The sequence below is a fragment of the Engraulis encrasicolus genome, chromosome 16, assembly GCF_034702125.1.
Source record: "Engraulis encrasicolus isolate BLACKSEA-1 chromosome 16, IST_EnEncr_1.0, whole genome shotgun sequence".
Taxonomy (NCBI): Eukaryota; Metazoa; Chordata; class Actinopteri; order Clupeiformes; family Engraulidae; genus Engraulis; species Engraulis encrasicolus.
In genome coordinates, this window is record NC_085872.1 from 49,811,422 (window position 1) to 49,833,921 (window position 22,500).

The 22,500-nt window shown below is 41.1% G+C and overlaps 1 protein-coding gene across 1 annotated transcript in view; it reads left to right on the forward strand.

Moving 5' to 3' along the window:
• LOC134466144 (uncharacterized) overlaps positions 1–22,500 on the forward strand; it is a 79,203-nt gene that overhangs the window by 6,412 nt on the left and 50,291 nt on the right. Inside the window, exons 8-19 of the mRNA XM_063220038.1 lie at positions 7,703–7,819; positions 8,116–8,232; positions 11,404–11,485; positions 11,661–11,859; positions 12,005–13,240; positions 15,000–15,579; positions 16,747–16,920; positions 17,039–17,302; positions 17,607–17,780; positions 18,123–18,281; positions 19,082–19,255; positions 19,680–19,838. Of these exons, the coding sequence (XP_063076108.1) occupies positions 7,703–7,819; positions 8,116–8,232; positions 11,404–11,485; positions 11,661–11,859; positions 12,005–13,240; positions 15,000–15,579; positions 16,747–16,920; positions 17,039–17,302; positions 17,607–17,780; positions 18,123–18,281; positions 19,082–19,255; positions 19,680–19,838 (3,435 nt within the window). The remainder of the gene's footprint in view (positions 1–7,702; positions 7,820–8,115; positions 8,233–11,403; positions 11,486–11,660; positions 11,860–12,004; positions 13,241–14,999; positions 15,580–16,746; positions 16,921–17,038; positions 17,303–17,606; positions 17,781–18,122; positions 18,282–19,081; positions 19,256–19,679; positions 19,839–22,500) is intronic.

A 22,500-nucleotide genomic window follows, 5' to 3' on the forward strand; every position in this document is an offset into this window, starting at 1 on the left:
AAAAGAAATAAAAAGGATACCTTGGAATTTAGGTCAAGTTTAGCATCCAGAGCTACAGAATATGCACAGAATAGCGCAGATGCACTACTTGCAATAATATTGCAATTAAATTTGCCTACTGTAGGCTATTCAGTCCATCTGTGCCACATGACCAATAACTGCAATTTATTCACGAAATCGTGGGTGACCATGTGCCAATTTCGCGCACAGTCCTCAATGGGGGGCAGTTCAATGAGCGAGTGCTTCTTCCAGTTAGTGTCATGGGGTTGGGCTTCGTTTCAACAGGAATATACACTTTATTTTTTGCCTGATTTCAGCCATTTGTGTGCATCATTCAAACGTTGTGAGTAGGCCTACTCTTTGTCCGTGATTAATGTCCAAATGTCCGTTTTGGTAGTGTTGAGAATAATGTAGACCCTTGTAAATAATTCCAGTGACTTCGTTAGGAATTTTCAGTGAGTTATTTTGAGCCTTAATTGTTCTGTAGAATGTGTGAATTGCCGTTTTTCTGTTAGTAGGACTGACGAAATTCTGTCCAGTGTTTTATACAGAGAAGCTTACAACTCTTGATCAGGGCATTGAACCGGTTCAAGGAACGAAAACAAAAACCAGGAACTTTTGGTATTTTACAGGGATAAGAAACGAAATCGGAAACTTTATTATTTTTTATGTTCTGGAACGGGAACACTTATTTAAAAATTATGGTAACGGTTAATACCGGTTAATACCTTTCCTCAAACTAATTATTTTCCTGCGCATGTTACCATGATGGCTGAGGTTCATGTCCTGTGTGACATCAGACATTCTCTGACTGAAGAGAGAGAGAGAACACACACACTTACAAAGTCTCCACTCCACATCTTAAATAAGAGAAACCACTGTCATACAAAAGGGCAGATTCTCCATTGCATCAATGTTAGACATGGCAGAGAAGCGTGTTTAAAGCGCACCGAGAATGTTCTTCGTTATTGGGCATCCATGGGCGCTTGAAATATGCACAAACTCACAATGTCCGTCTTAGCTCTCCCCGTGACCCAAGTCAGCGTGGAGTGTGCATTTTCATCATTGAGGTTTATTCTCCGCTTAGGTCGTCCCTGAATGACATAATTCTGAAGGATATTCTTTTCATCCACGTGAATAAACAGTTTGGAATGTAGGCTGACTCATTTGCACTTTCGTCTTTCTCGGTTAATTAACGTCAGTTAGGCCTATGGGGAATAATCAGCTGACAGGAACGAAATTAACCGTTCCGGGAACAATATTTTTTTGTTCTAACCGGTTCAGGAACGTCAATTTATTGGTGGAACACATAACCGGAAACGAAATAATTCTGTTTCTGTTCGGAACGAACCGTTTGGAAAAAAATAACGGTTCAAAGCCCTGCTCTTGATAGCTGTTAATTGTTGGCATTGTTAGGTGTGAAATACCAAGCACCTGCCTTGTTGCAGCAGCAATTCCCCAGTAAAATGGTAATAGCTATGCCTATGGAAGATTAGTAAATGTTTATTTTTAGAACTTATTTTCAGAATTTGTTTAGGCCTATTGATGGATGAAGTAGGCTATGAGGCATGACTATTATTATATCCCCGAAACGCGGAGCGTCGGGGATGTAATGGTTTTGCGTGCGCCGCGTCCGCCGCCGCGTCCGCCGCCGCGTCCGCCGCCGCGTCCGCCGCCGCGTCCGCCGCCGCCGCCGCGTAAGGTCTTTCATGTTAACGCGATAACTTTTGAACGGATGTTTGGATTTGTCCCAGATTTTTTGGGTGAATGCTCTAGGGCAGGTTCATGAACTGATTCGAGTTTGGAGGTCAACACTTTCAAGATGGCTGAATTCAAGATTTTTTGAAATTTTTTCGAATTTTTGTTTGGCCCACAACTTCTGACTGGGTGGATGGATTTCTCCCAGATTTGGTTTGTTAATGCTCTAGGGTAGGTTCATGAACTAATTCGAGTTTGGAGGCCAACACTTTCAAGATGGCTGAATTCAAGATGGCCGAATTTTTGTTTGGCTCATAACTTCTGACCAGTCGGATGGATTTGTCCCAGATTTGGTGTGTTAATGCTCTAGGGTAGGTTCATGAACTGATTTGAGTTTGGAGGTCAACAGTTTCAAAATGGCGGAATTTTTATTTGGCCCATAACTTCTGACTGGGTGGATTGATTTGCCCGGTACTACCTTATTTTAACAGTTCACCATTTCAGTGAATCTACCATATTAGGTACAGTGTAACAATATTTAATGCCATGTAATACTAGTGTAATACCAGTGTAACAATATGCAATACCAGGTACAGTGTAATAACCAGTGTACAATATTTAATACCATGTAATACTAGTGTAATACCAGTGTAACAATATGCAATATCATGTAATACCACTTACACAAAAATACATGATGTAGTACAAAATTGGTACATGGTGTTACACTGGTATTACATGCTACTAAATATTATTACACTGTACCTAATGTGGTATATTCACTGTAATAGTGAACCATTAAAACAGTGTTACCATTTGCCCCATTTTTTGCTTCATTTTCACAATAGTCATTTGGTTTTAAGCCTATGCACGTATTTTGATATATGTATAGATATTAAATATATTTCCTTAATATTTTGTATTTATCATATCATTTATCATTTATGAAAAGGTGGACGGGAGTGGTAGGAATGATTGGGGACTGGAAGCGTTTCGGGGATATACCTTAAGCAGTCGAAGGCGACTGCACAGGCAGTCTAGTTTTGCCATTGCCGTCCAAGGGCCGCATCTGGCCCCAGGCCGCCATTTGAATAGCCCTGCTGTAAAGTATCAGTCCTGTGTATGTCTATGTGTTGGCATAGTATAGAGAGAGAAACGTAATTTCATTTTCCTTGTACTTGTATGACTTGTGCATATGAAGAAAGTGACAATAAAAGCTGACTGGACTTGACTTGACTAATGCAGTACTGTATACAGTGCTCTGAAATACCCTCCACTACTGAGTCACATAAACATATGAAGACAAAAGATATGTGTCATTGATTACAGTGGGGATGAATGCAGTGGTTACATTTCCATGTAGTGCTCTGAAATTCCTCTCCACACTGAGAATGAAAGTCATTAAACATGTGACACACGTCACTGATTACAGTTTGGATGAATGTTATCACTAATCTGGTCATGGAACTGGTCCTGGCTGTCAGGTTCAAGACTATGGATGTGGTTTCATGGGGTTTGGTGTTTTTTTAATAGCACCTTTCCCCTGTACATAACATATACTCCTGCTTTTCAACTTCATGTGACAGTACGCATGTGTCTGCATTGTATTTGTTTGTACCATACTTGCATCATCTCACTGTTTTTTGCATTGTAAATAACTTGTACATTTCCACATTTGTGTTTGTTGTATATCGATTTTCATGATTTTATAATAAACATAATACATGTGCAGTGGTGAGATGTTTTCGGTTTGACGTGCACTTATTTGTTATGAGGGTTCAGTTCCCTCACTCTCCCTTTCTGGCTGGTGTGTGGTGGATGGTACAACACACTGATGGAGAATGATGTGATGGACCCCTTCAAGGCAAGGTCCCTTGGGTGTCTTCAAATGTGCAGTTGCTGTTTGCACATGCTAGATTGTAATTTCTATACATGCTAAATTATATAATTAAAAACATCTACATGCTGCTGGTTTTCCCAAGTCATAATGATGTGAAGTGAAAAAAGTGAAAGCCCAACTGGAAAACTCCAACTCCCATTGTCATTGTGACACAGCACTCCACAGCACACAAGTGAACACTGCACACAACGACATTGCATTTATGCTTCACCCATGCAAGGGGGCAGCCCCCAATGGCACTCCAAAGGAGCAGTGCGGTGGGAAGGTACCATGCTCAGGGTACCTCAGTCATGGAGCACTGGTTAATTACTCCGCCAACCAAAATGGCGGGTCGGGAGTCGAACCGGCAACCTTTGGGCGACAAGTCTGACACCCTAACTACTTACAGTACCCATGACTGCCCTTTGCTTAACAAGGACCCAAGGCAATACCAGAGGCTCTGTTTGTGTTTGTGTGTCTTGTGTCCATAAACTGCATTTTAGTGCAACACTTGTAGCCTACCTGTGTCTTGTGTCCATAAACTGCATTTTAGTGCAACACTTGTAGCCTACCTGTGTCTTGTGTCCCAGTGGTGTAGTCTACATAGAACGTGGGTATACCCACTTCTAAATTTGAGGGATTTCAGTATACCCACTTAAAATTGACTGATTCATTGTTTTGAATAGCACAAATATATACAGTATACCCACTTTCAAAATTCTCAAATATACGGTATACCCACCATAAAAAAGTAGACCACACCACTGTTGTGTTCATATACTGCATTTTAGTGGAACACAGTGGTACCTGTCTGAGAGCAGCACAGTCCAGGCTGGCCACACACACACGCATGCATGCACGCACGCACGCACGCACACACACACACACACACACACACACACACACACACACACACACACACACACACACACACACACACACACACACACACACACACACACACACACACACACACACACACACACACACACACACACACACACACACACACCTTGAGTCAATATTTGTGAGCACAAGAGCTCATTTAGACTAGGCAATCAGTATATCAGTCCATATTCACAAACATATACACTGAAGCAGAATATGAGGCCATATTCATACACCTCAAGTAACCCATGTTTAAAGTGAGATCACGCTGTCAGACTTGCATACATTACATATCCACACCTTCCTGCCATCCCCACCACACACACACACACACACACACACACACACACACACACACACACACACACACACACACACACACACACACACACACACACACACACACACACACACACACACACACACACACACACACACACACACAGAAATATTACACTATTATTACACAAGCAGTAGGCCAATATCAAGCCATATTCATGCACCTCAAGTAACCAAATTTTGAAAGTGAGACGTAGTCAGACTTGCATTGCATATATTACATATCATATCCACACCTTCCTGCCATCCCCACCACGCATGCATGTAGGCCCGTACACACACACACACACACACACACACACACACACACACACACACACACACACACAAAGGTGGCTGCAGGTAAATGCCTCTATTTACATGTACTTGTCTGAGTAAGCCTGCGACAGGCCGAGTGCAATAGTGCGTCACAGCAGTGGCGGAACAATTGCACACATGGCCCCAGGGCAAAACACTGTCAGGGCCCCCCCATACAGCCTGTAAAGGTTACAATAAGGCCCCGACCACTAATATGGGAGGGCCCTGAGCCCAGGTGCAAATGCCCTGCTTGCCCCCCCCCTATAGCTCCCCCCATCATCCCTCCACCCTAAGTCACAGAGCAAAAATACAAAGTACAAAGCTTCAGCTGCAAAGACATTTTGTGACTTTGTCGAGACGACATCTTACTCTTGCAGTTGGACTTTCCTGATTTAAAGTATTAACATGATTAGGGCTCGTTATTTATCAACAGTTTAGCAAAATTTAAGAACAACAAATAGGGCAACCAGAGAATATTTGTATTTTCGATCACCAATCACGGCTTTGGTGGATAGCGAGAAATGTAGACAGAACCGTATGATACTGGTAAGTCAAAATACCCAAAAGATCTTAACTATTATTTTCTTTCAGTTGGTCCAACGTCACTGTTCTCTGCTGTTTTTTCCCCCATTAACTTTCAAGTTCTTCAATGTGTCATGTGAATAATTTATGATTAGGATTTGTTTGATTGTAAGTTTTGGAATGCAAACAATCAAGATGTCTTTTTTTCGCTATATGTTTACTGCAATGTGCAATTATGTGCATTAGGTAGTAGTCTTTGTGTATGTCTTGTATCTATGTAAGCTGTCAGACACCTTAATTTCCCTTGAGATTATTGTAAGTAGGCTACTCTACTCTACTATTTTTGTAACTGTGAGAATAGTGTTTCATTTTGACAGTAGGTATTTTCATGTCTGTGTCTGTGTGTTGTTGTTCCCTAATGTGTTTTGTTTTGAACCAATGTGTCTTCACAATAATGGCATGATATTGCCGCTTTTGCATTACGTGTCTTCTGTTTCTAATCATGTGTAGACAGCTGGAGTGTATGTGTTGCTTTACTAGTTTGCCCTTGAGTGCTTGGTGTAGGCTACACTATGCTTGAGTGGCATGCTGGCTGGCGTCGGTCCTGGGATGTTTATGTTTAAAGCGGAGATCAAGCGTGATGAGATCCGCTTCTACCACTATAGAAGGGTGTGGCTGGGTGCTCTAGTGAATAGGAGGGGTAGGGGGAGGTGGTGGGACAATACTGAAAGCCTTCGCGCAAGACAGGTGAAAGGGAAAGAAGGAGTTTAAATATCTGTGAAGGCGGGAACAAGTAATGATGGTTGTCAATCACTTGTGGGCTTCCTCCCGAACCATGTTTATGTATAAACAACATTTAAACGAGCAACACACAATTTTTAAAAAAATTGTGCAAAATTGGTACAAAAATGTATATCTGGATAAGTGAGCGTAAGACTGTAGATATGGTCTCTATATTAGATGTAGTTCTTTTAGTGTTAAAGGGACACTGTGCAGGAAATGGTCAAAAAAGGTACTGCAACTATGCTGCTCATTGTGTCACCTATTGCCAAATTTGACCTTTTCATGATAGTTTACTAAGTAATAAACTAATATTTTCTAGTATGGCCCAAGTACAGTCATTTTTGCAGCTAAAAATGGCTATTTCTGGAAATTGTAAATGGCGGACCATGGAGAAGATCCCCCTTCTCATGTATGAAAAGTGCAATTTTTCCAGTCATAATAAATACTTAGAATTTCATGGTGGTGGTAAATATTCATTAAAAAGGTAACATTAGTGAATGGGTAGCATGAATTCTGATTCACTCACACAGTGTCCCTTTAAAGCAAATACTGTAGGCTACATGAAAATGCTACTGTAATCCAATTTCTTGTAAAATTGTCCATGTAGGCTATACAGTACAGAATGAGGGAAATGTTTTGTGTTTTGGTATTTCTGTAATGCAGCCTCTAGATGGTTATCCGGTGACGAGATAACCAATGAGGAAAATTGAGCAATGGAGAAACACATGGAACAAGCAGACAGAGGAGCAGAGGTATGTGGCTCAGTGACAGATAAGGGTTTGCACAATTAGAAATTATGAAATCTTTCAAAATATTGTTCTTGGGTGAATTCGGGTAAACTGGGCCCCTTTGGGCCATTCGTTTACATGCAAAAAAGTGGCCCAATTTACCTGAATTCACTACAGCCATCTCCAAAAGTTTTGTCGCCTATCCATCTGTTTGGAACAACAGCTAATAACCTGACTTTCAATTAATCATTTCTCTTCAGAAGTCACTCATATGATAGCTACAACCTTCCCGAATGAAGTTGTATGAACAAAAATAAATGTCATGCACTAAAGAAAGATTGACCCTTTAATGAACACAGACACAGCAGATTTTCACAAGACAAATGTTTTGTCGCCTATCGAACATAATGTGAAAATGAGCAGATAAGTCACTTCAAAACACTTCAAATACGCAGATCGGGTGTCATACTTAATCACTGAATCACTCTCACCTCTTCACATTAGTTTTGTGACTAATCATGTATGAACATTTCTGTAGTAAAACTTGGCTTTTATATTTGTGCAACAGACAAGCACATCAGGAGAGACCTCCATCACCTGCCTGCACCTGTCTGTCTATGAAGAGTGACAAGTCTCTGGATCGTATCATCACATTCCCGCATGGAGACCCTATAGAGACATCAAGGTAAGTTCACAACAGACTTGTGAAAGGTTTGCTCAACTGTTGACCTAGAATTGATAACTGGTATGCACCAAAGAAAGATTGACCCTTTAATGAGCACACACAGGGCAGATTTTCACAAGACAAAAGTTTTGTCGCCTATCGAACATAATGTGAAAATGAGCAGATAACACTTGAAATACGCAGATTGGGTGTCATTCTTAATCACTGAATCACTCTCACCTCTTCACATTAGTTTTGTGACTAATCATGTATGAACATTTCTGTTGTAAAACTTGGCTTTTATATTTGTGCAATAGACAAGTACATCAGAAGAGACCTCCATCACCTGCCTCCACCTGTCTGTCTATGAAGAGTAACAAGTCTCAGAATCGTCACATCACATTCCAGCATGGAGACCCAAAAGAGACATCAAGGTAAGTTCACAACTGATTTTTGAAAGATTTGCTTAACTGTTGACTAAGAATTGATAACTAGCAGGTCCTTCTCAAATTATTAGCATATTGTGTTAAAGTTCATTTTTCCCCATAATGTAATGATAAAAAAATAAACTTTCATATGTTTTATGTTCATTGCACACCAACTGAAATATTTCAGGTCTTGTTTTGTTTTAATATTGATGATTTTGGTATACAGCTCATGAAAACCCAAAATTCCTATCTCACAAAATTAGCATATCATGAAAAGGTTGTCTAAATAAGCTATTAACCTAATCATCTGAATTAACAAATTAACTTTAAACACTGGTAAAAGCTTCCTGAGGCTTTAAAAAGTCTCAGCCTTGTTCATTACTCAAAACCGCAGTCATGGGTTAGACTGCTGACCTGACTGTGTTTAACATTGAAGTCAATGGCAGTGGCATTGCATGAAGGTTATGAAAGCCCAGATATCATTGATGCTTAGCTGTCAGCTGTTTTTTGTTCTTTGATCTGGTGACCCACACTTCCCTCTTCATTATACTCCATAGATTTCCATACCAAGTTTTTCTATTTTTGTTACAAATCTAATTCTAATTTGCCAGAAATGAAACCCCATTGAAAGTCAATGGAATGTTCTGTCTGGCGAATTAGAATTAGATTGTAACAAAAATAGAAAAACTTGGTATGGAAATCTATGGATTATAATGAAGAGGGAAGTGTGGGTCACCAGATCAAAGAACAAAAAACAGCTGACAGCTAAGCATCAATGATGTCTGGGCTTTCATAACCCTCATACAATGCCACTGCCATTGACTTCAATGTTAAACACAGTAAGGTTACCCCGCCCACACTCTCTCCGAGCTCATCCATACCCTTGTACAGCTTTTTGCTGTACGGGTCTGGCTCGCCGGGCTATATTTCTCATACAAAGTATTAAGTAAAACTAGTATAAATTAAGAACAAATTATGTATGGCTTTTTCAAGTAATGTGTTATTTTTTTGTGTGAAATGTATATGCATTTTATATGTATCATTACATATTTTATAATGGCATTCTATGTTTTTATATGAATATCAAAAGTGAAGTGATGCTTTACCCATTCGAAGAGTCAGCCTCCAGTGGCAGTGTTGCCAGATTGGGTGTTTTCTCGCCCATCTGGTCCACTTGTCTTCTTCTTAAAAGAGCACTCCTGGCAATTTCAATATGCTGTTGTACACTCGCCTCCAAAAGAGTTGTCGCTTATCCATCTGTTTGGAATAACAGCTAATAACCTGACTTTCAATTAATCACTTGGCTTCAGAAGTCACTCATATGAAAGCTACAACCCTCCCGAATGAATATGCATGTACAAAAATAAATTTCATGCACCAACGAAAGATTCACCCTTTATTGAACACAGACAGGGCAGATTTTCACAAGACAAAAGTTTTGTCGCCTATCGAACATAATGTGAAAATGAGCAGATAAGTCACTTCAAAACACTTCAAATACGCAGATTGGGTGTCATACTTAATCACTGAATAACTCTCACCTCACCAGAAAATCAACTTTGGCCTTAGGTGTATGTTTAGGGTCATTGTAATCATGGAAAGCAACACAATGAAAATCAATGGAGTTCAATGAGAGATGCTAACATATTTGCTATTCGTAGAGCAATACATGTTTAACTTCATGATTTAATCAATGATAAAAGCCCTCAAACACCTGCAGCATGCATGCAGCTCCTCATAAGAGCTGTATCTATACCATGTTTCACTTTATGCACCATTTCTCTTTTTTCATATTCTTCATCTCCAACACCATATAGTTTTGATGCTATCAGTTCTAAAATGGTTGATCTTGGGATCTTGACTTCAGAGTATGAGTCCCATTAGCCTTCATTTTTGTCAGAATTAGGCCTGACATACTCTTGGCTGGCTTTTTTGAGACAGGACAGTGGGAGAGACTTCTTTGGTGTTAAAGGTGAAGAATTTGGAATAAATACATGGTGCCTAAAGTCAAACATGGGAGGGATACAACTCTTATGTGGAGCTGCATGCATGCTGCTGGTGTATGAGGGCTTTTATCATTGATTACATCATGAAGTTAAAAATGTATTGCTCTACGAATAGCAAATATGTCACCATCTCTCATTGAACTCCATTGATTTTCATTGTGTTGCTTTCCATGATTACAATGACCCTAAACATACACCTAAGGCCAAAGTTGATTTTCTGGAGAGGTGAGAGTGATTCAGTGATTAAGTATGACACCCGATCTGCGTATTTGAAGTGTTTTGAAGTGACTTATCTGCTCATTTTCACATTATGTTCGATAGGCGACAAAACTTTTGTCTTGTGAAAATCTGCCCTGTCTGTGTTCATTAAAGGGTCAATCTTTCTTTGGTGCATGAAATTTATTTTTTTTACATACATTTTCATTCGAGAGGGTTGTAGCTTTCATATGAGTGACTTCTGAAGCCAAGTGATTAATTGAAAGTCAGGTTATTAGCTGTTATTCCAAACAGATGGGTAGGCGACAACTCTTTTGGAGGCGAGTGTATTGCTCACACCACCCTTGACTTGTCAGTACCCAGTGATGCTGCATTTTTTGGCTCAGCCCTTTCTGAGATCAGAGCTATTATAATGGGGGCAGCTTTACATAGGCCTACTCCAAATATTTTCCCAAAAGGTATCGCTGTTTGCTAGTTTTCTGCTGATGTTGCATAACCTTTTGGATGTTTTTGGGAATAAATCAAATATAAACAAACACCTGCCCCCATTACAATGACCAGGATCTCGGGAAAAAAAACCCTCAGGTACTGACAAGTGCATGGTAGTGTGAGCATTACAACTGCATGTTGAAAGTCCATGTAGTCACATAGTAGTCACGTTCATCCTGCCGCTGCTTCCGGTTTGACAATTCTCCCAAACCTGTGCACCTCCACCCCTTATAAAGGCGGCCGCAACCTAAAGCCAATGCTGTTCTTCACTTGGGCTGAGTCAGGTGTGTCATTATGATCGTGTAATGTATAGTGTAAGTGCACTTGACCTCTCCCTGACCTCTCCTTATCGTAACATGTGCCTCAAGTTAGACCTAATCTGGATAGGTAATCCAGTCATCCCTGAAGTTCTAATCATATTAAAAACAACAAAACATAATTTCTGTGATCTTCCTCTTTCCAGCAGCAAAATGGAGGACAACATATCACATGCAGCCAGTTCCCAGTCAACCCAGATTCCACAGTGCAATTTGGATCATATGTTGCAGGTTTGAATGTCAATCACTTCTATCATGCTGAATAGGGACACAATTGATTGCAAAGTAAAATGCACATGGAGTTCACAACACACAAAACAATTGCAGAAACCTCTACTTTATTTGTAATACTATATTAGAACACTTGTACTGCACTGAAGAGTAACCTGAAATATTTGTGCTCTAGGAGCTTGAAAATAAGATCTTTGCATACCTGAGGAATGAGCTGAAGAGATATAAGAGGATTCTGAATCCAGACTACATAGAGAAATCTGAACATAAAGATGACGAGGATGACAGTGATGCCAGAGAAGGGGCTCTGAAGATGGCACTGCACTTCCTTAGGGGCATGGATCAGAAGGAGCTTGCTGAAAAACTGCAGGAAAGTAAGGGTTGTTTTGTTATTCTCACTTGTTTTTGTGATGTTGAGTATTTTAGTGTACCAGATAGTCATTTGCTGTGTCCACTGTACAATATTATCCGTGCCATTTGTTGTGTTTTTAAGAATCTCTTATTTTGTCTGTGACATAGATGAAAAGGATGTAGTTTGTCGCATTGAGTTGAAGAAGAGCCTTCAGAACAGGTACCAGACTGTGTTTGAAGGAATACAAATGCAAGGAGGTTCTGCTCTGCTTGAAAAGATCTACACAGAAGTCTACATCACAGAGGGAGGAAGTGGGAAAGTGAATGAGGAACATGAGATCAGACAGATTGAGATGAAATCCAAACTATCAGCTGGACAAGAGACACCAATCAAATGCAGTGACATCTTCAAGCTCTTACCAGGACAAGATAAACCGATCAGAAGAGTCATAACAAAGGGAGTGGCTGGCATTGGTAAAACTGTGTCAGTTCAGAAGTACATACTGGACTGGGCTGAGGGCAAGGAAAACCAGGACATTCACTTCATATTTCCCATACCATTTCGGGAGATCAACCTCATTAGAGAAAAACAGTACTCTATGATGGCACTTCTCCACCACCTTTTCTCTGAAATTAAACCGTTAACATTTCAGAGCCAAGAGAAGGGCAAAGTGTTGTTCATCTTGGATGGTCTGGATGAATGTCAACCTCAGCTTAACTTCCAGAGAAGTCATAGTTTGACTGATGTCGCAGAGGTGACTTCAGTGGACATGCTCTTGACAAACCTGATCACAGGTCATCTGTTTCCTACTGCTTTAGTGTGGATCACCTCTCGACCAGCAGCAGCCAATCAAATTCCACCAGTGTGTGTTGATCGTGTTACAGAGGTACAAGGCTTTAGTGACCCACAGAAGGAGGAGTACTTCAGGAAGAGGATCAGTGATCAGAATGTTGCCAAAAGAGTAATCTCCCACCTCAGATCATCTAGGAGCCTCTACATCATGTGCCACATCCCAGTGTTTTGCTGGATTGCTGCTACTGTTCTTCAGCAGGTCATCGCAAGAGGTGAAAAGGTTCCGAAGACGCTGACAGAGATGTATACATACTTCCTTGTCTTTCAAAACAGACAGCGGGGCCTAAAGTTTGATGACGTGTATGATGCGGATCCTCAGTGGAACCAGGCTAGTCTCCTTGATCTTGGAAGACTAGCCTATGAACAACTGGAAAAAGGAAACCTGATCTTTTATGAAAAGCATCTGAAAGAATGTGGTATTGATGTAGAGGAGGCAGCAGTTCGCTCTGGCATCTTCACCCAAATGTTTCAAGAAGTATCAGGTGTGATCCTGGGGAAAGTGTACAGCTTTGTGCATTTAAGTATTCAGGAGTATCTTGCAGCATTATATCGTCGGCTTGCTACCAAAACCGCCTAAGTCCGATTTTGGGGTTTTCGGAAAACAGGGAAAAACTAGGCGCCAAAGGGGGCGCCAAACATCAGTGGCGGTTCTAGGAAATCTGAGACCCTGGGCAAAGAGCAATTGTGAGTCCCCCCTAATAATTTTGGGCAAAGGAGATTTTTGCAGAACTTTACTCCCCTACCACATCTGCATCATCCTGTCATCCTGTCTGTGTCATTGGTCCACTACAAACAGATTTTAATTTATTTTCTTTATTTATTTTGAGTGAAGCTGCAAGTCAAACATGAAATGGCTCCTAAGGAAAACAAAACACTTTAAAATAAATTATTTGATGCAGCACAACAAGAACAATGCACTGCACATCATTTTGATAGTTATACTATTCTTTTTTATTTTTATTCCAAATTTTAATCCTGGAAATGGTGAATGATTGAAATATTTTTGTAGACCTTGTAACAATCAAGCATGCTGGTAAATCCCATGTCTACCAACAGACTTTCACAGATTTCTTTTACTTTCTAGCACTTTCAGTCGTATTAGCTTTCAATAAAATATTATTTACATTCTCATCCAAAATAAAACCATTTTTGATGCTGTTCGAGAGCAATTGGCACAATGGTAATACATTCATTGCTCATTTCAGGACAGTTCTAGATTGCAGTGCCACACCTAATAAGCCATGCACTGGCATCCAATCTCCATGTTGAGGTCCCATCAGTCATGGAGGAGGATGAAGGGGTGGGGCACTTCTTTGGTCCTTGTACCTCCTCACGAACTGTCTCCTCCTTGTTTATCATCTTTGGTTAACTTCTGCTATTTTCCATGCTCATAGAACTGCCCCACCCTCCCAACCTTGCCCATGACCGAGGTAACCTGGTCATAGAACTGTGCCCCGCCCACTTCGACACCATGACCGTGGCATTCAGAATATGGTATAGAACCACTACTGGATTCTTTGTACATTGGAGCTGGTCATCCTATTGTGTATACATTGATGTATTGCACTAGAGACATCATCTCAATCATCACAATAATAGTAATAATGCTGTTCAAAGTCTACATCATTAAACATTAGATAGTTTAAAAAACCAACATATTGTGGTAAAAGGATGTAAGCTATGGTTTCTAATAACTTATGGTCTTCTATAAACCTGTTTAAACATCAATTAAAACACATGAATGATAATTGCTCAATTTGTTTTAAGGCTACAACCATAATTTAATGTAAGGCTACAACCATTGTGTGGTAACAAGTCTATCTCAGACATATGTGTAAGGATGAAGTTTTGAAACATGGCCATTGTCTTTGAAGAGAGAGAGAGAGAGAGAGAGAGAGAGAGAGAGAGAGAGAGAGAGAGAGAGAGAGAGAGATAACTCTTAACAGATGTAAATAAACTGCTTCTTGCATCAAAAATGGTTAAGTCAAGTTACCCAAGTCATTAACATTGGCAGAACAATTGTGCACAGGGCCCCAGGATGAATAAATAGGGCCCCTACCCCTGTCACCTGCAGGAGGGCCCTAGGCCTACAGGCAAATGCCCTCCTTGTCCTCCCTATAGCTACGTCCCTGGTCATTCATTTTCTCATAGGCAGTGTGTGACTTTATACATACAGATTTTTGACTCTGGTGACTGTTGTGATTGATCAATGGCCCTGGCAGAAAGGCAGGGTGATGCAGCTGTGGTAGGGGAGTAAGTTTATGCAAAAATCTAATTTCGACCAAATTCGGACTTAGGCGGTTTTGGTAGCAAGCCGACGATATGTGTTCCTAATGATGAAAAATGAAAGAAAAAACATTGTGTCAATAGAGCAACCACAAGCAAGTAATTTGTGGTTAGAAAGAATGTTTCCTTCAAAGATGCAGGAATCAATGACCGCTATGCAGAAGAGTGCTGTGGACAAAGCTTTCCAGTGTGAAGATGGACGCTTTGACCTTTTCCTTCGTTTCCTTCTTGGCCTCTCACTGTACCCCAACCAGAATCGACTACATGGCTTACTGCAGAATCAACACATTCAGACTGACAATGAAGAAACAATCAGATACATTAAGGGAAGAATTAGAGAAGCTCCTTCATCAGAAAGGGTGATCAACCTCTTCCACTGTCTGAATGAACTCAATGACCACTCGTTAGTGGAGGAGATACAGAGCTTCCTGAGTGCAGGGACTCTCTCAGAAGTCCAACTTTCACCAGGCCAGTGGTCAGCACTAGTGTTTGCGTTGCTGACATCAGAGGACAAGCTGGATGTGTTCGACTTGAAGAAGTACGGCAAGTCTGATGAAGGCCTGGTAAGACTGCTGCCTGTACTGGAGGAATCCCAAACCGCTCTGTAAGTATGATTGCAGCGTGTATGTGCTTTCTTTTTTATCTTCACTATAGGGGTAAAATATTTACATGCAAGCATTTATGTGACTTAGGGTGACCAGCTGTCCGGACTTCGGCTGGACAACCCAGCCCCTTAACTTTCTAACCTAGCGTCCTCGTGCCGTACCCATTGCTTCGACTTGCCAACTCCCTGCCAACTCCCCACCTCCGTGGAGAAAACAGTGCAGTCGGAATTCTAAACTGTAGGCAGAAATCAGGGAACAGTGCTGCCATCTTACCTCAGACTAACTTAGCTGCCAACAACAGTTTAACTTGTAAAACAAGATTTATTCTGGAAAGTATTTTCGCATTTCATTACCTCGCTCCGATAAAGGAGTCATCAGTCGGCTACCACTAACTTGATGTTGTATCAGAGGTTAGCCTACGATAGACAAATCCTTCCGTTGTTGTCTGTATTATTTCATAATTATTTTTGTCATGTATTTTGGGTAGTCATGCATTCGTAGGCCTATAATAGCCAACAATTTATTTGATTTACTTTACTCAAAGTTGGTCAGTAGTGTGTTTATCAGCGGTGTTTTAAGGGAGGCAAACCGCTTCTGTCAACCTTTTTTTTTTCATGCAGACGCTGGATAACCATAACAACAACACAAGCTCGAAATACAGCCAGAGCGCCCGTGCAGAAAGACGTTTCTTTGCCCTGTTTGTAAAGTTGTGAGAGCCCTCGTTGTAAAGGCATTTAGCGGACAAACTCAGTTGCACGATGCGTTGCCACCAGTGCAGGAAAAAATAGGAAACAGACAGTAGATAATAATGTAGTTACCTTATTTAACTTTCATAAAGTCTGTTAATGCACTTCATATAGGGCTATGGACCGGAATTAACACTAATTGCACAGAGATTTCCCCGATACAAGGCGACAGCAATACCGTTAATTCGCTGTGCGAAGTCTGGGGTTAAATCTGGAGTAACATGGCGGCCGCAGATATCGGAAACGCGACCGACTGTCATGGTCTAGTTTGCATCGATGATGTTGCCTCGCATCTCGAGGCCATAAGCAAAAGACTAGGGACACACAGACGTCGTGAACAGGTCGTAAAAACGGACCGATGGCCACCCTAATGTGACTTTGAGCATGACATATACTTACTGAGGTATTTCTCCTCATAAGGCTCAACGACTGTAATCTCACTAAAGAAAGCTGTGTAGCACTGGCAAGTGTCCTCCGCAAACCATCCTCAAAACTGAAGAGTTTGGACCTCAGTAGCAACAATATTGGAGCTATAGAAGTTGGAGAAATTTGTAATGGGCTGAAGAACTCCATCTGTACTCTGGAGATGATCAAGTAAGCATGTTGTGATGAGCGGTTACACACACACACACACACGCACACGCACACGCACACACGCACACACACACACACACACACACACACACACACACCGTTGACATTTCAATACAGCAATGCTCCTGTTCGTGCCAATGTCATCATGGCCACCATACTATTGTCTAAAAGCCACAAAAAAGATGATGGTGTTATTTTCTCTCTACAGCTTGTCTAGCTGTAGTTTTGGAGAGGAAGGCTTCAGAGCTCTTGCATCAGCACTGAGATCAAACCCCTCACACATGAGAGAGCTGCAGCTGAGTGGGAATAAAGCAGGAGATTCAGGAGTGAAGCATCTTTCTTCTCTTCTGGAGGATCCCAACTGTAAACTGGAGAAACTAGAGTGAGTATCACAAGACCACATACTGAGTTACTGTCTGTGTTTTTATAGAGAACGTCTCTCTCTCTCTCTCATACACACACACACATACACACACACACACACACAAACACACACACACACACACACACACACACACACACACACACACACACACACACACACACACACACACACACACACACACACACACACACACACACACACACACACACACATCAGAGCAGAAAATGTTCATTTCAATGTCATGGTAATGGTATTTTGTCTAAAATGAATCAAAGAAGATTGTGTGTCATTTTCTCTCCAGTCTCCATTACTGCAATTTTGGAGAGGAAGGCTTCAGAGCTCTTGCATCAGCACTGAGATCAAACCCCTCACACATGAGAGAGCTGCAGCTGAGTAGGAATAAAGCAGGAGATTCAGGAGTGAAGCATCTTTCTTCTCTTCTGGAGGATCCCAACTGTAAACTGGAGAAACTAGGGTGAATATAATAAGACCACATACTAACTTACTGTCTGTGTTTGACACATACTTTGAGTGTGAATTATCATGTACTCTCTCTCCTTCTCTTTCTTGCTCTCACTTGCTGTCATTGTTGCTCTTTCAATATTTCTCTCTCACACACACACTCTATCTCTCTCTCTCACACGCACGCACGCACGCACGCACGCACGCACGCACGCACGCACGCACGCACACACACACACACACACACACACAGAGCTGAAAATGTTAATTTCAATGTCATGTTAATGGTATTTTGTCTAAAATGAATGAAAGAAGATGGTGTGTTATTTTCTCTATACAGCTTGTCTAACTGTAGTTTTGGAGAGGAAGGCTTCAGAGCTCTTGCATCAGCACTGAGATCAAACCCCTCACACATGAGAGAGCTGCAGCTGAGTTGGAATAGAGCAGGAGATTCAGGAGTGAAGCATCTTTCTTCTCTTCTGGAGGATCCCAACTGTAAACTGGAGAAACTAGAGTGAGTATCATAAGACCACATACTGAGTTACTGTCTGTGTTTTTATAGAGAGCGTCTCTCTCTCACACACACACACACTAGGGGTCGACCGATACAGGTTTTTTGGCCGATGCGATACCAATATTTTTTCACCCTTGGCCGATTCCCGATTTCCGATACCCGATACGCCGATGCCGATATTGTTAAAAAGTGTTAAAAATGACAAAAATCAGTACTGTATCATTTTAAAAAAAAAATCCTATCCCATCACCTTTTCATCACACCATAACATGAATAACTGTCATGTACAAAGCACACTGAGCAACTAGTTTTTCAAGTTTTTCATTATAGCCACCTAAAAAGGTATACATAAGGCATTAAAAATTCAAAGGACTGTGGCTTGACAGTGGTACAATAGCATAGAGCTTGACTGTAAATTTGAAAAATGTTGGGGATGACCCCAAGATTATTATGGGTTTAAATATGTATGCCTGTTTTTTCACCTGTATAGGTGTACTTGATTTACTAGGGCCTTTCACAAAATAAATCAAATCAACTAAATAACTAACAAAAGCCCAAAATAACAAACCAAAGAAATGCAAACAAAACACATAGACAAGTAAAACCATGTTCTTATTTTCACATTATAATATACATTGCAAAGAATCCCACCAGTAAAAACACCCCTGTTGAAAATGGTTTGGTCCGCCAAACGGCGGACACCCCTCTATTTTACACAGATTGGAACATTCACTTGTTGCTGAACGAGGAAGTGGCAAAAAGGGGACAAAAAATATGATGGTGTTATTTTCTCTCTACAGCTTGTCTAACTGCCGCTTTAGAGATGAAGGCTTCAGAGCTCTTGCATCAGCACTGAGATCAAACCCCTCACACATGAGAGAGCTGCAGCTGAGTGGGAATATAGCAGGAAATTCAGGAGTGAAGCATCTTTCTTCTCTTCTGGAGAATCGCTACTGTAAACTGGAAAAATTACAGTGAGTATCACAAGACCACATTCTAACTTACTGTCTATGTGTTTGACACATACTATGAGTGTGAATTATCATGTACTCTCTCCTTCTCTCTCTTTCTCTTTCTTGCTGTCACTATCGCTCTTTCAATATTTCTCTCTCTTGCTCACACACTCTATCTCTCTGTCACACACACACACGCGCGTGCACGCGCACACACACACACGCACACACACACACACACACACACACACACACACACACACACACACACACACACACACACACACACACACACACACACACACACACACACACACACACACACACACACACACACATCAGAGCAGAAAATGTTCATTTCAATGTCATGTTAATGGTATTCTGTCTAAAATCAATAAAAGAAGATGATGGTGTTATTTTCTCTCTACAGCTTGTCTTATTGCAGTATTAGAGAGGAAGGCTTCAGAGCTCTTGCATCAGCACTGAGATCAAACCCCTCACACATGAGAGAGCTGCAGCTGAGTGAGAATAAAGCAGGAGATTCAGGAGTGAAGCATCTTTCTTCTCTTCTTGAGGATCCCAACTGCAAACTGGAGAAACTAGAGTGAGTATCACAACACCACATACTGAGTTACTGTCTGTGTTTTTATAGAGAACGTCTCTCTGTCTCTGTCTCTGTCTCTCTCTCTCTCTCTCTCTCTCTCTCTCTCACACACACACACACTCACACACACACACACACACACACACACACACACACACACACACACACACACACACACACACACACACACACACACACACATGCACACACACACACACACATGCACACACACACACCGTTGACATTTCAATACAGCAATGCTCCTGTTCGTGCCAATGTCATCATGGCCACCATACTATTGTCTAAAGGGGACAAAAAAGATGATGGTGTTATTTTCTCTCTACAGCTTGTCTAGCTGTAGTTTTGGAGAGGAAGGCTTCAGAGCTCTTGCATCAGCACTGAGATCAAACCCCTCACACATGAGAGAGCTGCAGCTGAGTGGGAATAAAGCAGGAGATTCAGGAGTGAAGCATCTTTCTTCTCTTCTGGAGGATCCCAACTGTAAACTGGAGAAACTACAGTGAGTATCACAAGACCACATACTGACTTACAGTCTATGTGTTTGACACATACAGTGCCCTCCATTATTATTGGCACCCCTGGTTGAGATGTGTTTTTTAGCTTCCAATTATTTTATTTTTTTCTAAATAATATGGGACCTTAATGGAAAAAAGAGAAAAATCCAACCTTCAATACAAGTGCATTTATTCAGTGGGGAAAAAATCCCACATAAAGAAATAATTATTTGACATCAAATAATGTGTGTCACAATTATTAGCACCCCTGGTGTTAATATTTTGTACAACCCCCTTTTGCCAACAAAACAGCACCTAATCTTCTCGTATAATGTTTAACAAGATGGGAAAAGACAGAAAGAGGGATCTTCAGCCATTCCTCTTTGCAGAATCTCTCTAAATCATCAGAGACCTGGGTCCTCTCCTCTGTACTCTCCTCTTCAGCTCACCCCACAGGTTCTCAATGGGGTTGAGGTCAGGGGACTGAGATGGCCATGGGAGGAGCTTGATTTTGTGTCTGGTGAACCATTTCTGTGTAGATTTGGCCATATGTTTAGGGTCATTGTCTTGCTGAAAGACCCAGTGACGACCCAGCTTCAGCTTTCGGGCAGAGGGCAACAGATTTTGATTTAAAATGTCCTGGTATTTCAAAGCATTCATGATGCCATGCACCCTAACAAGGTTCCCAGGGCCTTTGGAAGCGAAACAGCCCCACAGCATCACTGACCCACCCCCATACTTCACAGTGGGTATGAGGTGCGTTTCAGCATGCGCATCTTTCATGGTACGCCAGACCCACTTAGAGTGTTTGTTGCCAAAAAGCTCAATCTTGGTCTCATCTGACCAAAGCACACGGTCCCAGTTGAAGCCCCAATACTGCTTGGCGAACTCCAGACGCTTGCGTTTATGATTGTGAGTGAGGAAAGGTTTTCTCCGTGCATGCCTCCCAAACAGCTTGTTGGCGTGTAGACAGCGCCTGATGGTTGATTTGGAGACTTTGTGACCCCAGGATGCTACCATTTGTTGTAATTCTGTAACAGTGAGCTTTGGAGATCTTTTGATTTCTCTTACCATCCTCCTCACTGTGCGTGGTGGCAAAATAAACTTGGGTCCTCGTCCAGGCTTGTTTACCACTGTTCCAGTTGTTTTGAACTTCTTAATTACTCCTCTCACAGTGGATATGGGCAGCTGCAGTTGAGTGGCAATCTTCTTGTAGCCTCTGCCTGACCTGTGAAGGTCGACGCACATCTGCCTCACTTGTATGCTGTGTTCCTTTGTCTTTCCCATGTTTAAGAGTGGATAAGAGAAATGGCCTCGGTGTCACGTCATATTTATACCCCAGGGAAACAGGAAGTGATGAATTACTAATTAAATGTTCCTACATACTCTGGTAAACTTTGTAAACTACTGTAGAAATGACAGAAATGCTTCAATTATATTTATTTCCTGGGAATTGTTAAGGGTGCCAATAATTGTGGAACAGGTGATTTAATGAAAAATAATTATTTTTTAGTCAGGGATTTTTTTATTTTCTTACAATTCATTTGAGTTGAAGGCTACATTTTCCTACAATTTTCAGTGTGACAGTATTCCTCTGCAATAAACACTGAATTTATTTTAAGGCTTTTAACACATCTCAACCAGGGGTGCCAATAATTATGGAGGGCACTGTACTATGAGTGTGAATTATCATGTACTCTCTCTCCTTCTCTCTCTTTCTTCCTGTCACTATTGCTCTTTAAATATTTCTCTCTGACACAAACACGCGCGCTCATGCGCACACGGGTGGGAGACGTGACGCCTTGTTTTTTCGTAACATTGGTTAAAATCCTACAAAACTGTTATTTTTCCTTAAAAAAAACAAATGTCTATGAAAGAAGATGTTGTACATTATGTTTCATATTAGTCTTAGATGAGAAGGAACCTTTTTGTTAACATTTATGTAAAGGTTTATATGTCAAATATCCTGCGGTGTGACTGTAACATTAATGAAACCGGGAATGTAATATATATACACTCGCCTCCAAAAGACTTGTCGCCTACCCATCTGTTTGGAATAACAGCTAATAACCTGACTTTCAATTAATCACTTGGCTTCAGAAGTCACTCATATGAAAGCTACAACCCTCTCGAATGAAAATGAATGT